We start from the raw sequence: 26,202 nt of genomic DNA, 5'->3' as shown, positions 1-26,202 counted from the left end.
ATGTTTAACCTTATCTAAACAAAATAAAAAGAATACAATAGAAGCAAGTAGTAAGTTATAGAAGTAAGTTATAGAATATGTTTAACCTTATCTAAACAAAATAAAAAGAATACAATAGAATCTATTTTGCACAATAAATACATATGCATATCTACGTTCTGAATATTACCAGCAATTTATATTATCCTTCCATATGTATGTTTGTATGTAAATGTAACGAGGACGTTGCTTTCATTCTATCCAGACTGCAGATTTTCTGCATCCCTGGGGTATGCAAATACGAGAAGCTTACGTTAAATTTAAAATACGTGCACATATGCAAAGAGCATAAATTTGCGGATTATATTTTACATACGGCATGTATTATCCACGTTAGCGTATGCCACAAATGGACAAAGTCTACAGTCCAATTATGACTCTGTTTAAAAAGTGCAAGAAAGCATCGCAACTCGAGACTCCCTTCACCTAGACGTTTAATACAGGCGGATTTCAATAGCTCGGCGGCAAGAAACTGGCCGAAAGATAAAATTTACAGGGAGAATTCTTTTCATTCGTCTCCTCGTTGGTCCCCGTCTTTGATTGTTGTCCCGCGACGTTCGTCTGCAAAGCGAAGATACGTGCGCGACGATTCCAAGGCAAGCGGTGAATTTAAAAGACACGGAAAAGGGCAACGCCTTTGAGCGTTTTGAGTGGCAATTACTGGCTCTGTCCTCGAATTACTTACTCCAGTAATTTTATTCTGTCGCTGGCCCTTACTCCCGTCGAGCGTCGTTCCTCCCTCCGTCGTTGCTTGGCCCTTTGCTCGCTTATCCTTCAGAGGTTCACGCTGCCGGAAATTATCTTAAGATGCCGTCCGTACCTCTCAAAAGAGGAGCGTCTTACGCAGTTTTCAGTCGGGAACAGGTCGATGCGCGAAGAAAGGTACAACGCCGAGTGTTCGCGCGGATGAAAACGAGCTCTGCGAGGAGCAGGATAACTTCCGCTCTTTGTCCTCGTTTCCTATTGCAGCAGGAGAATGTCCATGTGTATGCGAACGCGAAGCATGTTCAGAGGACATTCAAAGTTCGGAATATTACGACCGAAAGGTGGTTTTTCGACGCCTTTGCTTTTAGTTGCGTATAAGTAGAGATAATTGTTAATATGAATACCTCATTTTTTAATTTTATAAATGGTTAGTGCATTAAGCATTGTGTATTCATTTCACTGGGAGCAGATCTCAACGAGCATTCGAATGTTGACACTTTTCATTCGATATGCTAAAATTATTATTTCTTCCTCTGCGCTAAGAGAAATGTACCATGTGTCATATAATGTTTCACTGTATTTAAACAAAAATTAGAGAGTTTATCCATACGTGTCGGAATTTTAAAGCTAACAAAATTCGCTTATTTATATTGGTGCTATAGTTATGCTCCACAGTGTACCTTCACATTTCAATAAGTTTTTCTTGAATTGAACTACGATACATTCTCGCCAACTATTGGTTCATCAATGTCTACAGAGTACTACAACATCTAGACATAACTAATGCGCTACGAGCCTCTCTATACGCTCCCCTTTCCATTAGTCTTTGCTAGAGGCATCGAGTGCTCCATGGAAAACTTTCCCCGAGCGTTCCCAAATGTCCAAATCCAATATCGCAGCTATACGCTGCGGCTAAATTGAACGCTCGATCTAATTTAACTCCGACCGAAACACCCCTATCGGTTGTTCGTATCTTCGTGCACCGACACCTGAGGATTCCATGAAAAAAAAAAAAAAAAATAAGAGGGAGCGACGTCCGTAAACTCAATTACAGCTCGTTCTGAAAATGATTTCGTCGAGACGAGGGGGTGGAAGTACATGTGAATGCTCAGTTACGTTTCCTTCAAAGAGGAGAGGAGTTCTCATGTAGGTAGAATACTTTAAATAATTTTTACTTATTTGGTCGATAAAAATTGCAATGAAACCTGAGGTTGGAGCACTTGATTTTCAATCGTATGTGGAAGATTAAGTTAAAGTTTGTCGGGAAAAATTATGGAAAATAATAAATGAATATTAATAAAATCAAGGAATATTGAGTTAGGTCTGGGTTAGGACTGAGCGAAAATTAATAAAACCAAAGAATATTAAGTTAGGTCTGGTCGAAAATGAATAAAACCAAAGAATATGAAGTTAGGGATGAACGAAAATTAATAAAACCAAAGAGTATTAAGTTGGGTCTGGGCGATAATGAATGAAACCAAAGAATATTAAGTTAGGTAGTCCTAATTGACCTTAACGACTGACTGAATCTTGATAGGAGGAAAGATAATGTTTCGGATATTTTGAATATAGAACATTTTTACTTGTATAAACCAAAATGGAGAAATTCATAAGGAATTTATTTTCGATTTTATTAAAGCAGGTCGTGGTTCAAACTAGGTAAAAACTCATAGCTAATAAATGAACTTTCCAAGAAGACAATGCAGTAATGAATCACTTACAGATGAGTGTCTGTGGTCCTTTCACAATTATCAATTATTTAACCTCTAACCAACACAACATTATTGCTACCATTTAAACTGCGAATAAAGACCACGAAAATAAACCAAATAATTTAATTACCTACTCATTACACAACCAACTCGCACTTCCATTAAAACAAGTCTTTGCTCTAACTGAACCAACGATCCAACCAAAGAAACTATCTACTACCGATCTACATATATCAATACACGCAGCGAATAAACGTTGCGAATAAATCATACGGAGTTTCTATTCGGCGTCGATTGCCCTAAAATAGAATTCCACGCGACTCTGGTCCAGTTCGATTGATTCCAGCGGGAATGAAATGAATGTTTGGCCGGTTGCAAAGGGTTTTCGCGGATCGACGCAGGGAGAGGTGTCCGTGGAGGGTGTCGGAGCTGTCGGTCGCAGTGGTGGCCGTTGTGCTCGGATTATCCGCTTTCCCTGTCGGTAGACATTGCACAATTGAAATCTACATCGGTGGTCACACGTGAGCACGATCGTTTGCGGCCGAGGGGCTCGAGCCATCAAGGGCGAGGACCTGTTCGATAGCGTTCGGAGCTCGCGAAGCAATTCCAAGCAACTGCCCATCGCCTCTGGACGTCCTCTGCCTCTCGTTTCGTCTCTTCTGCAGGCTTGATTAATCGACTGTCCGGTTTACTTTCGGTTTGAAATTTAATCTTACGCGCGCTGTGTGTACTCGGACCTGTTGGCTTGGCGGATACTGCTCCATACTCTCTTTAGTTTTTCGTTATTGTCTCGGGAGTCTGGAGGGGTAGGTATTGACAGAGGTGATGGCGAGGACGGGTGATTGAATTCGAGAATGCGACAATCTCTTGTTTATTGGTGGACATGGATACTCGCCTGATATTCGTCGAAAGTTGAAATTTTATATCGGAATGAAATTGAACTCGACAGTATTAAATCCATGGTATATATAATTTTAATCGACTTATTTGAATTGATTACTGCCTGACTACTATAGCTTTTGTAATAAGGGATTACAAATGCTAGCAATTATGGGTAAAAATCATGGAACCCGAAGGAAATTATGTAATTGAATAAATGAATCATTTTCATAGTCAGAAATCTACTTGTGTGTGAGTAATAAATCTTCTCAAGATTCATGCGATGAGATAATATTAATAGTACTATAACTACATAATAAAATCATAACATACTTATCATTTGCATAAAATTCCGTTGATATCTCAAGCTAAATGTAGTCTAGACGATGTTCCATGTTTTATAGTTCCGAGGAAAGACAATTTTGCAAGGGACACAATGAATGCAACGTCTCCAGACGCTGATCTCGAGATTACTTTCACTCGAGATACCGAAAAGTTTGCGCGAGAAGATAGGCGATCTCCAGCAACGACTATTTCTTGTCGACCGGAGCGAACATCTGACACAGAGATTAGCCTAAGCGTTCGCGAAATTATCTCGCAACGATATGCAAATCGTGGCATAAATGCTAATTGTAATTGCCCATGGAATGAATTCAGGGACCCTTTCGGTGGCCGCGTAGGGACGCGACGTCCTTACGGCCAGCCCTTTGGCTCTATGCCTCCTCGTTTAGCGGGGCAAAATGGCGCGGCGTGTTTGAAAATTTTCTTTCCACCTCGTTTGGGGGACCCAGGCAAAGGGAAAATGTCGTTTCGCCGCGCGATAAAACGGGGACAAAGCTTTGCTCGCGATTAACAAAAGTATCGCGCCGACAAAGAATCCACCCGCTATCGTTTGACGAATCCGGAAGGGAAGTTGATACGGAACGGTAAAATATATTCATTGTCGCGTTCGTCGAAAAATCATTGTCCGCGTTTCCGGAAGAAGGATCAAGGTGAAGTCATAGCTTTCGCGACTCGATTCAATCGAACCCCTATTTTACGTTATCTAGCGTTTAGTCTGGAGACCTTCGAGGGACACGATTAGAGTTCGTTAACCTTTAAGTAGTCACGCGAGTTTATTCTACAGGAAAGCACGCGATGAAATTCATTTGGTAATTATAAATGGGAAATTACTTTCTTTGTTTATCTATTAACGCTCTTGGCGTTCCTAATTTGGTTCTCTTCAGAATACAGAGAATCCAATAAATATTCGCACCCTGTATGTGTATTGAAGTAGTTTGACTAAATTAAATAATAGTTTTCGTATCACTAAATGAATTTTTCATTATAAATATGCATGTGAATAAACTTATACATGTATATATTAATATGTGAGGTATTCCGATTCAAATACACTTACGTCAATTTCAAATTTAATATGAATCCAAATAAAGAAATCCAATTAAAGGTGCATTTATGTTGAACACGTTAAAAATTAGATATAAGTCATATGTAGTAAGGGTAGTGCTAGAGTATTAATAATACTAGGAAATTTATAATTTGAAATGATTAAGGGATTATTGATTTTGTTATTATGAATAAAATTAATTTAGAATTATTTACAAATCTTCTCATGAGGATTACATTATATATAAAATCTGAAATATCATGGATATATTAATTATTTTAAATTATTTTATTACAAGAGCAGCGTTAAATTGCGAAAAAATGAACAAAATTATTTTCAATTACAAAAAATATAGAAAAAAAATTGGTAGGTACTATGATATACAAAATCTCAGCCAAACTAAAAATGGTCGGATCCAAAAGTGGTCGAAATTTCTTCGATAGAAATAAACGGTACAAATATTTATGAGACTGACTGTATATCTAAAAATGGTTACTAGTGGATTGACGTTTCGCTTTTCTCCAGCCGTGGTTTGTCCATGAATCGTAATTTCAAAATAAAAGGCACAAAGGACCGATCACCATGGAGAATAATAAACCTATGGCAGATTTGCGGGGCTCGATTTCACGGTACGCGAAACGAAATGATAGGGTTACGACGCTGATTCGTTTGTCCGTGGCCGCTGCGAATGCCAATTGTGACCGACGGTCTGTTAATATATTAGAATGGGACTCGATAATGGAATTGCTTTCATGCTAAATTGCAATCTTTTATTTTATTGCGGAACCACTAGCTGGAAGCGAGCGGTGGCGGAGTTCTCAAAGGAAACCGCAGACTAGCAATCATTTAAATAAAAATCGCGTATTATTTCGCTTTCAAGCATTACCTTGCAGTGCACTTTGGTTTGTAGTGTCATTTACTGAAAGCCAAACAAATTTGAATTTGTGGAAGTTGGCGATAACATAGAAGAGAGCTGAAAGTTTAATTCTGTTAATAATATTATTTCTAAAAGCTTTGACCCGAAATTTGACAAGCTTTGTATTATAAAATGTTTTCATGGAATGGACATCGTGGAACATACAGATATTCGTAATACGTGCGTACGCTGGGTCGACGAAATGGCAGTTCACTATCATTTTGTATTATTAACATATTATCCTTACTTTTGCGTGTAGAACGCGCTGGCAAAGTTCAGGGACACCATGTATGTTTTAATAAAACTTCTGAAACGAAACTGTCGAAGTCTTAACTAAAGATTTGTTTACGCACAACATTTTTGGAACGATCGTTATAATTGATTCCTGCTTTCCACGACGAGCTCCTCTTAAATGGGACAGCATTGCTCGAGATGTCCAAGAAAACTCTCCTCGTCGCGCGAATTTAACTCGCGAAATTGCCAACAGATTAAGATTTCGTCGTGGTATCCGTCACGCACTCGCCGTCCAACGAACAGAGGCGGAACCATGCCGTTGACAGTTTGTAAATGACGTAGTTTAGCGCGCTGGGAAAGCGAGAAACGAGAGAGGGGGGCAGGACAGGTCCTCGAATGTGGAACAGAAAGGGAAATAACGCGAAGGAAACGGGAGGTGGGTCGAAATACGGAGATTCAAGGTACCAAGAACGGGGTGGTTGGGAAAGGGTGAAAGGCTCGCGTTAACTATTCATCTTCGCGGCGGTCCAACAAACTTTCGCTCTGCCTTCATCTACCATCTCCCGCCCCCGCACTCCCTCCCTCCTACCTAGTTGAATGGTAAAACTGTCGCACAGGCGAATCGCGCCGTCGTAAACATAACTCGTGGACGAACCCTTAATGTCCCGCGAAGAGGGCTCTGTACACAACGGTTCGTCCTATCGGGCTTAATGGTGTGCCAAAATATAGTCATCCGCGGAGTCATAGATAATAACGGGGAAGATGAGACATATGGAACGCGTGAGAGATTTGCGAGCACATTCTGCGAAACGTTTCCGTACCTTTGGGAAGAAGGGTAAGACTCTCGAGACGAGGGGTTGTGAATTATTATTGGAGAACATCCTTTGTTTCATCCTTCATTCCGTGTCCTCTTTGCCGAATTATTAATATTTTTTAGCGTGTTATGTGTTATATAATTTTCTTTATTGAAAAGAGCCAAGTCTAATACTTTTTTGTTGTAAATCAGCGCCAAGTGTATTGGAATAATTTAATATGGAATACACAATAACAATGGAATTCTTTGTTTCATCTTTCATCCTGTTTCCTCTTTCTAGAATTTTTCCGAACAGATTTAACATAATTCCTCCGAATCAATTTCTTTCCCAAAAATAAATTTGTCGACCTCTAACTTCAATAAATACATTGAAAATATAACAATATCCTAATCGACGATGCTTGCATTGAGCGTAACGCAAAAAGTTCCGCATAGAAAATTCTTGCATGGGAAATTCGATTATTTTCACGATTATTTAATATGCGCGCATATAGACGGCTGAGACAATAAACAGCATTTAGTAATCGTTTGATGTGAGTCAAGCCGAACCCCATCTCGCGCTAGCAATGGATGAACGGACAAATGGACCGACGGACGGCTTGTCATTTGCATACGATGAACCCGTAGCGGCGTTAACTGCTCGGGGACGCGGAACGAGCTACAAGTCACCTGGTGCCGGTAATTGAAACGAGGGTAGCTTCCACGAGGGTCCCTTCCAAGAGACAATCAGTATAGAAGAAAGTTCTTTCATCGTTCGAGTAATGACGAAACTGGTACCTTCGTCCGGAAAGGGACGAAACGCGCCGATTGACGCTACTACAATTTCCGTCTTTACATTTTCCACAATTACTTTTGCGGTTTACTCTAGATTCAAGTAGATCAGCCGCAAGACGCGTATCTCGAGGTACTGATATCCTTACATTAGGCTGAAACAAAGGTTCGTGCGTTTTTTACGTTGTTTCAGTTTGTGCAATTTTTAGAAGTCATTAAAATTACTTTATATACAAGTGTTATATATCATTTCGTAGCTTTTGAAAAGGTCTTTTATATTTAATTATTAGCTACGTTAATTTACAAATGAAACTTCAACTTTAATACAAAATATTTTCAAAACCTTGTACATTTAATCAAAATAATTTTCACATAATTCTGTTCTTTTTTTTTTCATTAATTTAGAATTTATTTCTTCTTCATATTTCTAACGAAAAATCACAAGACTTGAATTTTGTAAACCAGTGTTGAATTATTCTAAAAGTGTGTAAGGGACCCATAATTGCATTGCGAAATCAAACATATTCGATAAATGTATTGTGTAATAAAAATGATTCTCAACTACAAAGCTTCGAGAAATGCTGCAATAGGGTTCACATGTAAGCAACGCTCAGTGTATCCTTATCTTGTATTTTTTCTTCGCAGATTAAAGTGCTCTCATCCCTGGAGGGTGAGAAACTTTTGGAAAGTGACCCCTCTAATCCCACTCCAGTTCCCGTGTCGGGGTAATTTCAAGGGCTCTCGAAAGATCGAAGTCGCAGATAATTCGTTTAAACTTCTGGCTTCTTTCATCCGCGAAAGCGTCGAACAAGTACTGTAGACTATGTTGCAAAGAAACTGTAGAATCTCAATTCGCGACCCTTTAGTAAGAAAACTTTTGTTATTAACTCTATCCTCTTTATACACTCCATCAGCTAATAGTGTCTACAACTTAAGTATACGTTTCCCAAGTACACAGGTTTCACAAAATTATTCACTGATTTGCAGAATTCAGGTTTAACTAATAAAAAACAAAATGGAACTATGTAAAAATTATTTTGATTAAGTATACAACGTTTTAATATAGTGCACAATTCTGTTACATAGCAATCAATGCTCGAATATTTGGATCTAAGATAAATTAACCGGCACTGTTGCAAAAATGAATCTTCATAACATAAGAATATGCATAAATAAGAACCTAAAGCAAAGCAAAAGCGTAACTGGCGTGCTTTTGTACCGTATTAATCATCAAGTTCGAGAATATTTTTTCTTACAAACACTGAACGATGCATAATAAACCAGAAAGAAAGGAATGGGAATCGGAGTAAATCCATGAAGTGGATTCATCAAGTGCTAATCGCAGCCCCATGGTAGTAATGAAAGGAAATTCGAATAAAATCGCCCCTAACGTTTGCAACGGGTCCGAGCCTTAACGAGGAATCACGGCGATCCCTGGCCCGCGTGTTTCATTCTGTTCTACTTCATTAGGTTTAATCGGTCGATTTTTAATTACTTCGGACGCTCGAGCGGCTCGAAGAGAGGAGGCAAGAAAAATCCCGTGTCAAGGGGCCTCGTCGAAACGGTTAATAAGTTCAGGGAAGGACAGAGGGGCACGAGCCGTCGGTGAACCCCTTGAAACTTTACAGACTGCGGGAGCGGAACGCGGCTCGGGGTGGATGAGCAAGGGAGTCGCGGGATGGCTACACGGGGAGAGGGGGAGTTTAATTAAATATCACACGACATATTATGGGACGAGCGCGGTGTCACCTCCAAGTAACGTCAACCACACACCACGAAACCGAAAAGTTCCAGCTCGAACGAAGCGAACGTGACGCTGAGACTCGGACCAAACGGTTTCAGACAAACAGAAATAGCCCCAGGATGTACCAGGATTTCGCAGAATAGGCGAAAGGATCCGGTACGTGGTGAAAGCAATTAAAGGATTTCAAACTTGTAGGAGGTTTCTTTTTCTGTATCGAAGAACTTGGGGTCACATAACTGTCATCCGAACACCAGTGTCTTCTTTCGATGTTTACTTGCGGGCGCTTTCGAATCGAGTAAAACGCTCCATGCACGATACGATCTGTCGTATAACTTGTCGTACGACAAATCCTTCGACGAGTTCCTTCGACCGTTTGAATGAGAGTTGCATTGTCTGTGGCGCGTTTTCGTACGACGCCGTCATAAACGCTCCATACACGATGCGATTTGTCGTATAACTTGTCGTACGACAAATCCTTGGACGAGTTCCTTCGACCGTTTGAATGAGAGTTCCATTATCTGTAGCGCGTGCCGTCGTATCGCTCGGAAGTTGGAGCATGCCAAAAATCTGTCGTACGACGGATCGTTTCGCGATGCAACCTTTCACATTTGGTGCAAGATATTATCTCAAACGAAAGTTTGAAAACAGTCTATCGTATATTTCTCTTATAGAGAATTCGTGAAAGTACCCTTCGTTTAAAGGCCGTTAAAGTGTTGTGGCTCCTTAATACCCGGTTGCTAATAACTGACGCTTCCGGATGTAAGCCCTTTGGACAAAATACTCCGACATTTCACCAGCTTTACAGCTTCTTTAAGGTTCAAATGACACACTGATAAACTTTATAGTTGACTATAACATGAACGACCTTAAAGCGGATAGACTACGAGGTTGAGGGTGACACTGAGAATTTAGTACGTTTGTCGTTTGAGCATTCGTTAAAGGATATTTGTGGTATACAATTTTTTGTAAGAAGAGTTTAAATCATTTTGGAGTATTGTTCTTACACTTCTTGACAACTTCCTTCGAAACAGAAAATTCAAAAATCAAGCGAAGATTGAGACAGTATTTCAGAAGGAATATATCGAATTATCGAAGAGTACTGTTGGTCGTATTTATAATTAATAGGAAGTATACGCAGTTATTTTTAGGACAACCTACTACTTTTGACCGCGCATTAATTTATTCCTATCAAAATGGAAATTAACTGTGACAAACCAATGTTTACTTCGAAGAGTGTGCCCGGTTTTTCATGACAGCGTGTCGCCACATGGTGACAATGACAAGTACCGTCAGCTGCACGCCAAGAGACAAAAAAGTAGGGACACGAACGAACCGAACGAAGCGTACGCGACGCTGAAACCAGACCACCCGGTTCCTAGCCACCGGAAATGGTCGTAGGAAGGACCGTCCTGATGTTTCAGCGTAGCCCTTACCCTTTTATAAATCGTCCAGGTCTGGACACCCCCAACCACGACGCCACTCGCGTTCTTCCCTCCTATTCTCTCCCTAACGACGCTGGAACCAACGATTCGATTCACGTGAAAGAGACGACCACCAGGGGTTACGGATAACCCATGAAAATCCCATCTTAATATCGCAATATCTCCGCTGAACGGCCAATCGAACAAAGATAAACGCTACCCTGCGTCTGAGCTCGCGTTGTTCGCAGAAAGGGGCGGAGTTTACAGCACGTACCTAATTGGAGGATATTCTTCCTGTTATGGGCTGTTAAAGGGATTGGGTTTATGGCGAGGACGTAACGTTTTATCTACTTTTGAGCGAAGACTTCCTACGTCTACAAACGCTACTATTTTTAACGTACTCGTTTACGACGGAATAAGGCGCTTAGATTTTAATTAAGATTTCCGCAAACTCGAAGCTCCTTTCTAGAAGAAAGAGTTTGAACTTGAAATGAAAATTTAAGGAAGAGGGTCCTCCAGATGTTTGAAAAAATTGATTTCTGTTTTTTCATTATTCGAAAGTATCTCAAAATGCCCTGTTCAAATCTGAGGAGATTATTCGAATTATTTAACGACTATTATTGAAATGTTTGAACAGTATGCATAGTGTGGAAAAATTAGAACAAATCCGTAACAAATGCAACACAATGAAAATTATTGAATCAATATGAGTAAGTCAGGCGATCGTTTTTGAGAATATTAAAACTAGAGAAGTCCAATTTAATTTTACCAATTTAATATTGATGTATCGATACATGCAGTCAACCCTATAAATATTCTTACCCTGTATGTCTACTGAAGAAGTTTGGCTAAATTAGATAATAAGTTTGATATTACCAAATGAATTTTTCGTTATAAATATCTATATAAATAAGCTTATACATGTACATACATATTTATATATACATCAACATGTTTACACAAACATACTCTAGGAAACATCAAACTTACCATTTAATTTAAATAAATTTCTTCAATAGACATAGAGGGTACAAATATTTATGGGATTAATTGTACGTATGAAGAGTGTTGAATAATTATTCAGCCATGCTGCAAGACAGTTGCTCGTTACTTTCACCTTATTTCGCAATCTAACAGCAGCAAAAAAAAAAATCAAAAACCTTGAATTAAAGCACCCTTGCCTTATCATCCTCGACAAACACCATACACCTTCACATGTAACGCAACTTCGTTCATTTCGTAATTACCCCGCCTCTCCAGGATCGTCAGACCGATTACTTTCACTCGATCATGCATTATTTATTACGAAGCCGCCGCGTCCAAGAGCAAACATCGTTCATGTCGATTAGAATCCCTGGCGGTTCGAGGCAAGAAGTCGCATCAAAGAGCGCACGGCGAGCGTCGGCTGATGTCCTCCTGCGGGATGGCAAACCTTCGCCTACAACCCTCGGCTGGGTAAGTTTACTCAGGTCTTCCCGCCAAGTTGATCCCTGGCAGGTTCACGGTGCCGCGCGAATTAAAAGCCCATGAATATGGTAAGGATGCAAATTTCAACGGTGTTTACCCTGGGATCAGTGTTACTCGGCGATCTGCATGACCGAGTGTTAAAATACTCGGGGATGCAACGAGGAAGACAGCTGGGATTTCCCTGTCTCGTGGCTCCGTTCGATTGCGCCCGCGCTGGATAACTACAGGGGTTAATTACAAACCGGAACTCCGAAACATTTCGCTGCTACTATGGCTTGGCTGAGACCCTCGTTACTGTGAAACATCCGGGTTAAACCGCTAGTGGCGTGGTAGTAAAGTTTAGCAGTAAGAAATAACCCGAAAGACAACGTTCTTAACTCCTGTACGTCCCGTACTGCTGGAGAGTACAATTGGACTTCGAGTACCTGTTGTAGATAAACTGTATACTAAATCGAAGCCTAGTTACCCTAATATTGGCACCTTGGTTGGTTAGTATCAGGAAGAGGATAGCAATGTTTGGTGATTCTAGAACCAAAGAAGTTGAAGCGTTTCAAGCTTTAAACTCTATGGAACTGAAGCTGAATGGCTTAAACTTCCTCGGATCAAATCCTTGATAGTTTTATATTATGTATGTGGAACATCTGTTGTAAGTCGTAAGCCGTATGCCAAAATTGTTGCAAAGCAACAGTGTGTAATTATTTATTTCTAGAATCGAGCGCACTTTTTGGTGAAATCACGTCCGACAAGATATGTTTCCCCCGTTTCGAAATCGTTCGATTAATCCGTGACCATCCCCGGCCGACCTGTGAGCGCCCGTTCAATTATCGAGGGGCTCTTCCGCCTCTCTTACTCTGCGTTAACTGAGTTGTTGCCTCGATAATTCGTGCATCGGAGTATCGGTCGTATCGCCAGGGGTTCGCCGCATTAATTTGCGGCTTGGCGCGGGAATTTCTGTTAACTCTATAATCCGGAACTTATGGCCTCTCGGTCGCGCATACTTCAACGACAGGTCAATTCTGGACTGGTTACAGCTATTCAGCATTTAAAGCGCGCCGTAGTTAGTACTGTTAGTCTATTTCTATTCACTGCTGTCGTTTGAATCAAATTAAAGTTTATAAAATTATTACAGTATTTACGGAGGACTAGGCAATAATTATAGTTCATTATGAATGTAGTTTGAGCGTGTTTCATGTGTAATTATTTATTAGAAGGCTTTGTAATACCTAGAAAAAGATTATAATTCGTAATTATTGTAGTGACTGAGCCTCGTGAAAAAAAAAATTAAAAATGATATAGTTATGATTCAATAAATTTTTATAGAAATATAATTATCATTATTATAATTATCATTATTTATTAGAAGGCTTTGTAATACCTAGAGAAAGATTATAATTCATAATTATTGTTGTAGTGACTGAGCCTCGTGAAAAAAAAATTAAAAATGATATAGTTATGATTCAATAAATTTTTATAGAAATATAATTATCATGACTTTATACTTTTATTTTGTATGCGATATAGATTATTATTGATTCAAAGTGTAATTATTTATTTCACCATAACTTTATTAATGTAAGGGTAGAAAATAATTTGTTGTATTTATAAATAAGTACATTGAAGTAGAACACCAATCAATGCTTAGATGGACAAGTTCATGCCTTAAAAATAAAAGTTATTTTTTAAAGTTACTTTTATCTGCTGACAATTTATATTCAAGCCTAACGAAAGCGGAACTATCATTCCAACTTTCTAACCAAAAATAAAAAAGGAACGCGTTGAAAATTGAAAATTGCAACTCCAACGGAGGAATACTCGTACGGACGGTGGGAATTCAAAATGGAACTAGCTGCGTGATTTATATGGCTGCATCCCTCCAGATATCAGAAATAGATTTCACCGCGTTTCGCGTCCAAATCCAGATCCCTTTCCCAGTCCAGATTGACATTCGAATTGTTGCGTGATGGTCTGTTCAAATATTTCCCTTAAACCCAAAATATTTGAACGAGATGAAATCTTTATCAATCGTAAGGACAGGATATGGCAATTATTCCCATAATATAAAAGAGAATCAATTTCATCAACAAAAAATATTGACAGTCAGTCTAAAATAAACACTTTTATTACACAGTTCCAAATTTCAAGCCTGCGAGGAAATAACGGCATACTTTCTTAATGTCCCAAATTAATTAACCCTTAAATGGACAATGTTGTTTTTAAACAACATACTAAACATCACAGATAAAATTGATGAATGCGCAATGTAGTTTATAAACAACACTCACATTATTGCAAAAAAAAGTATAGTAAATTCATGTCTAGATTTTTTTACTTATTTTTCCTAGACAGTAATACATGTCTATTACACAAATATATTTTTTTAAAACGTGAAACAAAAATCGTCCATTTAAGGGTTAAATAAAACAGTAAATAAACCATTATTTTTTAAAAATTCGTAAAAGGAATGCCTCATATCCAGCGTCCTGAATCGAGTTCCCCCCATAAAGCGTTCAGCATACTTGTAATCGACGGAACGCGACGAATATCCGGATAAAACCTATAATCATTCCAGTCTCGATGACTGTTGCTATCGCGACAATGCACGCGACAACAGTTGCATAGCAGAGGGGATCAATACTTTCCAGTGAATCTTTGGCTCCGACATTTGCGCAATCATCTGCACCGTGATATTTACTCAGAGCCGCATTATATACGATCAGCCACTCGGTGAGAAAGGATTCCGAGCAGAAGGGAAAAGAATCGCGATGAGTCGGTTGGCAGAATGTCGAGCAGAGCGGAACAGAGGCCAATCGATAAGCAGTACCAGAAACGCGCTGTGGCTATCATCCAGACGCCAGACTAAATCTCTGATTTACGGCAAACGGTTAACGTTTATTTATTATAATACCGTGACTGGTCCGTTCCTCGACCGCTCGATAGATTTAATCCGAACAGTTCATTAGGCCTCTGCTTTCAGGAATCTAGTCGTTGCCCTTCTCCGTGTTTCAGGATTTGCATAAATTTATCACGATTTATTGTTGGTCAGCGTGCGTCAATTGTTAGTGTAAAGACTCGCCTAATGACAGTGGAGATTTAAAATGGATGATTGTACGGGGTGGTTAGGGAAACGTGATATGCTACTTTTGCACGTGTGGAGTTCGTGAAATGGAACAAAATTAACAAAGACTATTAGGTTATTGTATTTTTTGACGTCTCGTGTTGATTGCTATCTGTGTTGACGCATAGAATTGAAGAATTCTCGACCTGATTGCCGGTTAATGATCCGAAACTTGGAAAGGAGTTAATTGATTGCAACACAGTTGTCTCTAACCTAATTGGGATAACTAGGAAACGTACGCGCTCGATTCGAAACAGTCTGGTAGCATTAAAGGTGTAACAAAAATGATAAAAAAAGGGATAACCACAGGAAGACAAACTTGTTAATAGATTTAATTTAATCAAAAATGAAGAAAACAACATTAGATAAAAATAGGCTCGACGGCGAAAAATGTTGTATATAAGATAACCGAAGAATCAGTAGTATAAGCGACTTTAGTCAGACATAGAGTATACCTGTTACGTATAAACAGATTTCCGAGATGTATTATTTTAATCAAGTTCTGAAAGTACTTTCTGTAACTGCTTTCAAGTTCATTGCTTTATATAGACATGTATTTATTGCAATTAATTATTTATTTTTAACTAACACGAATGGGTTATGACCAACATAGTAGGGACTATTATTTATTTGTTGTACAGTCATGAGAAAAAATGCTCTTCGTTCTTTTTAATTTATTATGTACGACTTAAAATTGAACAACGTTAAACAAAATTGAATTCATTGTCGGAGATGTTTCAGCTTGAAAGTGCAGTTTGCATGCATCGAATATATTGATTGCTTTTCATTGTTTAATTTGCTTGTATAGATTCTAACTACCTGTTTAATTTAATGGATTTAATTAGCGATTATTCGAAAAGTCCAGGAAGAATTTAATTGGAGCTATAATTAAGGGCGGGGCTTCCATTTGACCTAATTTATGCAGACGACGAACTGTCGTCAGCAGTGGAGGTGACAAAGATTTATGAGCTGCAGGGATGATTAAGGAGACTGGAGATGAACGTATTGTTCCTATTTTCTGGAGTATCTGGAAAATGTCTTGGAAAACGAGGAGAATGCAATTCTTCCATTCCATCGAGAATCCTAATTACTCCTCCTCAATTAAAAATTATATCGAGATTAAATCTCATGCACTCTGTCGTAAAGAAAAATTTCTTTCCTTTCTTCGAACTCCTTTTCGCGGTAGAATAAACCTTTCTGCTTGTGTCTGCGTGAGAGTTCGCGATTTGTAATGCACCTTTAAGGAACCGAGGCTCGCAGTATGGAATTCTACGTGCTGGCGAGAAAATAGACTACTTCGAAGTCGCGCGCGCGAGTGACACACTACACGACGAAAGTTATGCACCACTTACCCGTATAAGGTCGGCAATAGTTGCGATTTACTTTGCTGTAAATCGTCGGCAGAGACGTATCAGCTCCCGGCTCGACGTACGCCTTGTTCTTACTATCCCGGGGGTCGCTATATTGTTCCACAACTTCGACTTCCGCCTGAAAACAGAGCAGAAATTGTTTCCTTCCGTTACGTTCTGACAGCTACGCGGCTAAAAGCTCTTTGGAACGCCGCGTATTGTTTACAGTCGGAATAGCAAACATTCTACCTGACGTCGACGATCGGAACGACAAAAAGAAAACCGTCTTCCGTAAGTATTCTCGTGGCGAAGGTAGGACGTCCACATTTTTCTGTACTCGAGAATCCAAACACTTCAGTGAATTTTATATTTGGGGATTTTTATACTTTTATATTCGTACTTTTTATGTCTGTTGAAGAAGTTTTATTAAAGTAAGTCAGGACTTCTTAAACTATGGGTCGCAACCTCAAATGGGTTCGCGAGATTTTAATGTAAAATATTTAATATTCTCTTTTATTTATGTTATCGCAAAAAGTGCAGTTTTGATGAAAAATAGGGAATATAATTTTTGTAACTATAATAAAAACCATTATAGAATTTTTTGTTCAATTTTTAATTTTATATTTTTTTATGTTTTTAAACAAATTCTGAAACTATATTTTTTCATATGTATATATATTGTTACCTAATCAATAAATCATCACAAAATATTTACATATCAACGAATGTACATGTGTCGTCTCTACAATTATACATAAATCTATTATCAGACCGCTAAACAATTTTAAATAAATCATGTTTTCAGAAAACATAATAATAATAAATAAACACTATAATATTTCTTAGGCAGCATCAAAACATATTGCTCAAGATTTAGAAACAGCTTGTGATAAAAATGAATAAAAAATTGCTAGAGACAAACCCACGCTATCGATCTCTAGAAAAATTCTCTGAGGCTATCAAATGGAAGCAATAACAAGAGCATATTTTTCCAGCCGGAAGCATGTTTTCGTAAACATCCAAAGGACCAACGGATTCGATAAAAAGAAGTTGGAAATGAGAGCGGCACAAGTGGGAAAACAAACAACAGACGGCCCGAACGATAGAAATTATTGACTCGGTAACAATACTAATTTGGCAGCGGGTCGCTTGGCGCTCGAGTTCGCCTAACAGCGTCCAGCTTCGTCCCTTCGGGGGGGATGGCAAGGGTTATTGCAGGAGTTTCTTCGACTAAGCATGCGACACGTTAGTTCAACGCAATTCCCAGCTCTGAACGCAGCCAATTGCGGTAATGCCTTGGCCACGGTTGCAGAATAAACATTTTTAGCTCCGCCGCTGAATGATCGTTATTTCCAGAGAAAACAACCCCGCCGTGTTTCGTTTCCTGTCCCGCTGTTTTATTCGTTGGCTCCTCAAACAGAAGTTGGATAATTAAAATCTGACGAAAGTATTCGACGAGAACAATATTGACCGATAAGTCATCTAAATACGCTCTCCGAACCCCTCGCTCAATTAAGGTACATTTGGTGATTTAACGAGACGCGCTGGAATGCTGGTGAGATACTAAAAGGATTCTTTTGCAAAAATGACGCCACGTTCTGTAGTAATTGCATTCTCGAAATGTCTGTCAACGATTACGAATTTTGCTTAAACACAAAAAATAAGTCTTTTACATTCCTATTCTTCTATTCTACACTTTTTATATTTTACAATTAATTTCTTTATACAGTCAATCCCATAAATAGTCGTAACCTCTATATTTGTTGAAGAAGTTTAACTAAATTGAATAATAGTTTTGGTATCGTCAAATAAATTTTTCATTATAAATATGCATGTGAATAAACTTAAACATGTATACATTTATATATACATACATCAACATATCACCAAACCTGCATCAAACCTACCATTTAATTTAAACGAATTACTTCAATAATCATAGAAGGTACAAATATTATCGGGACTGACTGTAAGTACAATAATTATCTATTCTTTTCAATTGTATCACACTCCCTGCTCATCAATCCATCGTCGACACGCAAAACGTTCACGTGAAAACTTATTTTATCCTATCACCTCTGCAAGAGTACCAAGCACACGGTCGACCCATTACATCGACACATCTCATACTTGTACCAAAGTAATGCTCCTTTCCACCACGCCGAGTAAACGCACAATAGGGCGCATTTCATTGGACCGACGATCGAAGGAAAAACCTCCGCGTTTCGCCAACGAAGATTTCGGCTGGCGACTGGGTAACCCTCGATATTAATGACGATAACGATAATAAAAGCAATAACGATGGCCCGGGGCCTGAACGCGGAAGCGAAACGCAACAGGGATGGAGCGAAGAGGACGGAACGCTTCGACTTCTCGAAGCAGGCGTCTGATCAATGGCGACGGAAACCCACTCCCGCCGTGGCGGCGCAGGGGGTTGTATCACAAATCGAGGAGTTGGCTCGAAGGTAAAGAAAAGGAAAGACGGATTGAAATGACGACAGACGGAGGCCAACGTCTGGAAGGCAGAAGACGAACGGGAAGACGGGCGAGGAAGACAAGTAGCCTTAAATTGAAAGAGCCCAAAATTGGAATTCTCCTGCCAAAGTTGAACGTCGTGCCCCCGGGGGCTGTTTCGAACACGGACGCGATTGCCTACTGCCTCACGCCGCCGCGGCCCTCTACCTCCCGCTCCCCCGTCTACCACCCAGCTGGAACAGATAAATTCGTGGATGTTTATACGGAAATTACGGTGGCGACTTTCGAGCGGAAGAAGCGGGACGCCGCTGCAGGAAGCGGCTCGATCGACTGTTGCAAATCCGATGACTCCAGCGACAGATTCGACTTAGATGAGCGCAAACATGCCCGTATTCCCTCCTCCATGAATCTCGAAGACCGACGATATTGACTGATGTGTCGCGATCAGCACGAAAAGAAGGGTAGTCCTTATCGTGGCGACATATGTGTACACACGGACACGTGTTTCAGCGTGTTTGAACTTGTGCTGATCGATGGCGACGAAATTAGGAGGGTGTATTATGTACATTTAGGACCGTAAAAAAGTAAATTTGTCTTTGCCATAGTTCTTAAAGGACTCCATAAAAGTTCTCGTAAAAAATCGTGGGCAAGCTTCGAACAATGAGGACGATCCGTCAAAGATGCATGAAATCAAAATTCTAAAAAATAAATCTTTTGTTTTGCGTGTGTGTGATATTATAGAGTTCCTTAATCTGAAGGATAATAGAGAATACAGGATTTAGCTCATTTATAGAATATTATATAAAATAATTGTAATTTATAATTAGGGGAATGGATTGTGTACATTTAGGAGCGTAAAAAAGTAAATTTGTTTTTGCTGTTGTTCTTGAAGGATTCTATAAAAATTCTCGTAAAAGATCATTTGAACGATGAGGACGTCCCGTCAAAGATACATGAAATAAAAATTCTAAAAAATAAATCTTTTATTTATAATAAGTAAATTTACATTTATTTACTAATGAACTTCCCCTTTAACTTTAAGCGGCATTATCCCTGTCCATACGAGTCAACAAGAACATCACTATTAACCCTCTCCCAATAATCCTGACGGTTTATCAGACTTTAATCCGTTTATTCGACCGCTGCATTATAATTAACGGCGATTATTGGCTGTCACGTAATCTCGCTACTTTATCGCACGTGTGACTTTCGCTACGATGCGTTCAGGATTATTGTGGTGCATTACCGAACTGCGCAAAATCCGTGAACGGGGCCCTATTACAAGCTTATCCGAACGTGGAAAACGAATTTATCCTGTCGTATTATATTGATCGCTTAATTTAAAATCTTAAATTTTGAACGATGCTTTCCGAGTAGAATTCATAAAATTATTTAGAAACAAATAGTATTTGAACTTTCAGATCATGTTACATGTTTCTATTTCGTATATTGTTTGATACACATGTCTCGAATATTTAATATTCGATTCTTTCAATTTTTTGGAAACCATTTATCTTAAGCAATTTTTTGGGAAACAAACAAAATCTCTCGACCGTTTTTATAATACGTTTCGAGTGCTGAGTCAGAGATGAGGCATCGTTCTCAGCCTTCAGAAGTTCCGTGTTCTTGCATAATGTCGCAGTCCTAAGTACAGACGAATTTCGCTTGTAAGAGAGCTTATACTGCAAAGTTTGGAAGGTTGGAGTATACCCGATACCCTGCCAACAGGGTACGCAAAAAGGGGGATATGGTAATGAGCCTTGCAATAATAGGAACTTTAGAAACAACAGTTCTACTGATATAAAATAGAGAATTTCTCATGACCCTATTTATTCTATTGAAGTTCTATTGAACCTAAAAGAGGAGGCAGTAACTATTTATTTCGTAAATATTTTGTAACCGAACATCTGAATATTTTCAACCCCCAGTTATCTTCAATATCTTCAATCTATTATTCAAAACGAAGTTCTTAAAGTAAAGAGGTGACCAATCAAATAAATTTCCACGGTCGATCATCAACATATTTGATTAAATTTTGAATTGGCCCTGATTATTCCGTATACAAACCATCAATTTTTCTGACATCAACTATCAAAAATATCGCCACATAAAAATCAAAAGGACAAAGTCATCCCAATGAAATATGTATGAATAATTACAACTTTTATTTACATGACAGAGAATACTAAAAAAATAAACAACTTTCGTTGCTTCATTCGATGAACAATGTGAATTGTAGAAATAGTATTATATTTCGCGTTAAATAATTAAAGTCGTATCTAATCGACTATTCGATCGAAGAACCATCGATAATAAATTCGCATACGGTATGTTTTCATTCGCTATGTATCATTTAAATGGAATCGCGTCTATCTCTGGTTCGGAGACCGCGAGTCCCTTCCCCGTTTAGGAAACTATAAATCCCAGTTTCACTTTCGGGAAAACCGAGACCTCGAATTTTCAACGCTATAGGTGTCCTCGCACGCGCCAACGCTCGAACTTTCTCGCAGCGTGGCTCTTTGTTACGGTGATAAATGCGACCCACAGCCGCGCCCGACCTCACGCATAAAATAAAGCGCTAAAGTATTAAGTAGGGCTTACGAGCGAGAGTCATAACGATTCACCCTCTTGAATCAAGTGGTACCCGCTTCCTCTCTTTGTCGCCCTTCCGCGCCCCCTTCAGCGACGCTGTTGGGAGGAGCGCTTTCGTCAGGGGCTGCCACGGTGACAACGAGGCGAAGGAAACTTTTGTTCGACACTCCCAGGTGCCCCATCCCCTTCCTAACGTGGGTACTTTTCCAGCCTTCTTTTATTTTATGACTTTACTTGCAACGGTCATAACGTCTTTCGTGCCTCGGTGTTTTGTTTTGCGAACAGAGGAAGTTATTCGTCGACGATCCTGAGAATGAATCGTTATCGATGCACCCTGCTGGTACAGTTTCGGATTATACTCTCTAGTTCGAAATATGCTTAATCGGGAATGTAATACATGGGTAATACAATCGGGTATGCAGGGTGTCCCATTTAAGTTGAGATTGTAAAAAGTCTCGAAGACATGTGATTTAAAAAAAAAAATAAACCGACACGTGTCCTTTAGTGTTTCGAGTATGGAGTGAAATGTCACTACTTATTTTCTAATGCGTGGATGTTTTCAAGCTTACTTCAAGGTTATTTTTTTTTATCATAAACCTTTATTTTTATTTGAGAATCACGTAGGACCTTAAAGATTGTTATTTAAACACTGAACATGACCGTGAGTGAAGTTAAGTATTCTCATAAGTATTCGTACCCTTTATATTTATGAAAGAAATGTTCCTAATTTAATTGAATGCTTCCACATAAATATGTAATTGTAAATATATACATGTGGGAAGTTCATTTATGTACATATTCATAATAGAAAATGGATTTAAAAACATGAAGCCTATCATTTAAATTAAACAAATTTTTTTAATAGATATAGAGGGTACTTATAGGACTGACTATATATCTGTATATTATGGTTGTGTCAATATACCTATTATTTCATGTATACTACGCATATCACTCGTACACTTTTCATACATATATGTATGCGCGCATTATTTCACGCATAAATCCATATTTTACGTTTACAAATAGCGCATGCTTTCCGCACGTATCACGCTGGGCGCGATCATCCGCAGTCCAGCGAAATTATTTTTACTAACATCCGTCACCGTTTTCACAACAAATATTTGACGGCGGAATGCACGCAATGAAACGAACTCGCGTCGTTCTTACGTACCAACGTGTACGTGTTTCCACGTTTGCTTCTCCTCGGACTGTTCCACGTTAAGCAGACCTAATTTATTTCCGAGTAAAAATTACTCCCCAGGACAAAATGAACCCAGATCTCGAGCCACGTAACTGCCGGCAGCGGTGAAATGCGCGAAGTGTGACGTTCCAACCGCGCTTTCGAGGACACCAGGAAACATAGCCAAGGTGAGCTGTATTTCAACTGCAGAAGCATTTAGGCGTTACGCCCGAGGCAATGCCGAGCACCAGAAACTGAGTGCTGGAACAATTATAAGCACCGCCGGAAGTCACCGGTCTCCCTCCAACCCCCTCGCATTGCCCAGTTTCGCCCCTGCTCGCATGCTTCCCTTCGTCCTTCCGTTCGCTCGTTCGTCGTTTCTCTCTCGTCCCTGCGAACGGCTCTCTACCCCTTCTGCGTACCCTCTGCCCCCTCCAGCCTCTATCCCAGCGTGCCCACGGGGTATTTTGTCACCAGCGTAATTATATTTCTCCCTTCAGCCGATTCTTCGGGCGCCAGCCAGGAGAAAATATCAATACTGTCGTTAACAGCCAGGACGAGTCCTGTGCCGGTCCTGTGGCGAACGATGTCCAGGATAAGGGTTGTACTAATCGCGATCGGATCAAGATCAACCCGGGGGTTGTTCCGGAGGTATGTGGAGAATTTCGTATTCATCCGAAGGCATTTAGAAACATTTTAAAAAATATATCGTACTCGAGCAGTGGTAGTTTGCTAGTGTGAATAAATAAAAGCTGAACGAATTTAGTCTATAATGCCTGGAGAAGATAACGAAACGTTTCGAGTATATGTATTTAACCCTTTGCTCTTGAGGCCCTTTTTCCTGGTATCTACCAGCAACTCGAGATGCTTCCTTAGAATTCTATTGCCACGAATGCTAAGCTTAGATTAATCTAATTTGAGATTCGAAAATTAGGTCACCTTTACTTCATCGACGATCATTTTATCGACACTTCGAGTTCCGAAGTAATTAAAGCTAAACAAACATTATTGCTGGTTGATTTACTGCGTCGAATGTAGCTGTGATGGGGGATCACTATTAATCACAATTTTTCTTAAAATTTTTTAGAATAAAAGTAAGCTTACGCAAATGATAAAATAAAATTTATATACAACTTAGATGAGGAATTGATTTGTTTGAGAATTGATTTCGCTCTAGTGAGAATGTTAGGAAACAGACAAATTTTTAATGAAAGTACTTGGCGTGAATGTTTAATCAATGTTACGTTTCCTCTATTTCAACTGTTAATAGAATCTCCAATGGCCAAGCCAAATTCAATGTAACCGAAACCCTCTAGACCACGAGACACGGAACTTTGGACTACAAATGTCGTCAGATACAACTACAACTCGAGATATGGGACTAAACAACTAAGATACCCTCGTTCGATAGACCCCATGAATAGGCTTTCCTGGATTACACTATGCGATAGCTAGGCTTTTCGAAGTAGACGGATGCGATAAATATGTATACACCCTCTACACGAAGATAGTAAAATTTTATACTGAGTAATATAATGTATTCGTAAAGTTTAATTTTATTAAACAGTTATTCGAATCAACTTCATCGAGCGTGAAGTGTATTTACGAATTAATTGCATAATACAGATCATAATTTTGCGTGAACAAATAACTCTTTAATATAATTAATATAGCACTCTTTAACTCTTTAATATAATTAATATATAACTTTAATATAATTAATATAGCAAGGAAATGTTACGATTACAAACGTTGCAAATTTTATGACAAACAGTTATATTAAATGCGACATTTATCAAGAACTTATGTTGACATTTTTAACCCTTAAATGGACGATTTTTGTTCCACGTTTTCAAAGTTTTCTTCAAAGTGACATTTGACATTAACTTATTTTCAATGCATAAAAATATTGGATAGTGCCAACATTAAAAAAAGTACAAAATTCGTTCAGAAATAAAAACTAGTTGTCAAAATTAACAAAAAATTAAAAGAAGGTCAATTTTATCTGTGACGTTTAGTATGTTGTTTAAAAACAACATTGTCCATTTAAGGGTTAAGTAGTCTAACTGTCCCAGAGAATAAGAAAATCAATTTTTTGCGGACTTATTTATAAAGCTCCACTGATACCTGCGTTCAAAGTTCGAATGAACAAAGTTTTGCGTAATTTACGCTTCATCGAGGAACAATTGAGGCAGCTAATGCTTACGTTTTCGACGGTAGGACTGGGTAGCGCCCACTGCACCGTGGAGGTTGCGGTTGCAGCACTCACAGGACGTCTTTTGTTCACGAAGTCCACTGGTAGACTATAATCGTCGCATAGGGAAACCTGCAAGCAGAGAAGCAATAGAATAGATTGCATTCGGTACTCCGGTCTATCAACGCGTTGAATACCATGATGGTGGCCGACGAACACACCAGTTTATTCAAACAATTATAAGGAATGAACACCACTGTTATACTTTCAATGGCAGGAATATAACAGACTAAAAAGACATTCTTTGAGTAGATGCATAATTTCGAAAATATTCAAAAGAGATTCCCTATCTTAAATTATTTATTTTTCAATTCAACAAGCAATACTTATTTTTAATGTTTTCAATATCTTCGTAGACAGCTTTGAAAATGATTTCCAGTTTTAATTAATTGAAATAGTAAATGCTACTTGAAAGTAAATGTAAACTGTCCATCCTTAAATTATAACCAACCCCTAAAATATAATCTTCTTATCTCACAAGCGATATTTAATTTCAACATATCTAACGTCACTAATGATTTCTAATATAAATTATTTCAGATAACTGCTGTTTTTAAATGTGCTTTATACACATGAAGAACCATATTTATCATTGTGTGCAGAAAATAACACATTAAACATTTCACAAGATAACCTAGTCAACATTCCCAGTCCAGAAAATGTCCACACGCCATAAAAGCGTCAGTGTCAACGAGCACTGAATCATCCCAAAATTCCCAACAGAAAGCAACAAAAGAGGACAAGCGAACAGAGTGTATTAGCTTCGATCGAGTACCGGCTGGCCTCTCCACCCCGTGTACGTTATTCACGACGCTGACAGCATCGATCATTAAGCAGCTCCTCTCGTCTTTTCCGTTCGCATCGTTCCATCTTCACCGCCCTCCACCCCCAGTTACCCCGAACTTGCGCGACAACGCGTTGATATCGGCTAGTCCCGTCCATTTCCGTTTTTCGTTGAATCCGGCGAGGCTTCGCTCTTCGACGGGCCACCCTCTCGTCGTGGCTCTCGTGTCTTTTTTACGTTTTGTTTCGTTTCCCACTTCACGTATTCATACGGCAACTCTTTGCTTACAATAAATGCGGACCATTTGCATGTAGGGTCTCCGCACCGGGGAACAAACCCCTTCCACGGCTCTCTGCCTCGC

The 26,202-nt window shown here is 39.1% G+C and overlaps 1 protein-coding gene across 1 annotated transcript in view; it reads right to left on the bottom strand.

Annotated features, from left to right (window-relative positions):
- The window catches only part of LOC128874883 (uncharacterized), a 256,873-nt gene that overhangs the window by 40,945 nt on the left and 189,726 nt on the right, over window positions 1-26,202 (bottom strand). Inside the window, exons 3-4 of the mRNA XM_054120014.1 lie at window positions 25,010-25,129; window positions 16,557-16,692 (exon numbers count right to left, since the gene is read on the bottom strand). Coding sequence (XP_053975989.1) covers window positions 16,557-16,692; window positions 25,010-25,129 — 256 coding nt within the window. The remainder of the gene's footprint in view (window positions 1-16,556; window positions 16,693-25,009; window positions 25,130-26,202) is intronic.

This window comes from Hylaeus volcanicus, chromosome 4, assembly GCF_026283585.1.
Source record: "Hylaeus volcanicus isolate JK05 chromosome 4, UHH_iyHylVolc1.0_haploid, whole genome shotgun sequence".
NCBI classification, from domain to species: Eukaryota; Metazoa; Arthropoda; class Insecta; order Hymenoptera; family Colletidae; genus Hylaeus; species Hylaeus volcanicus.
Note: the sequence above shows the minus strand (reverse complement) of the source record. Positions and strands in the feature narration are given on the sequence as shown.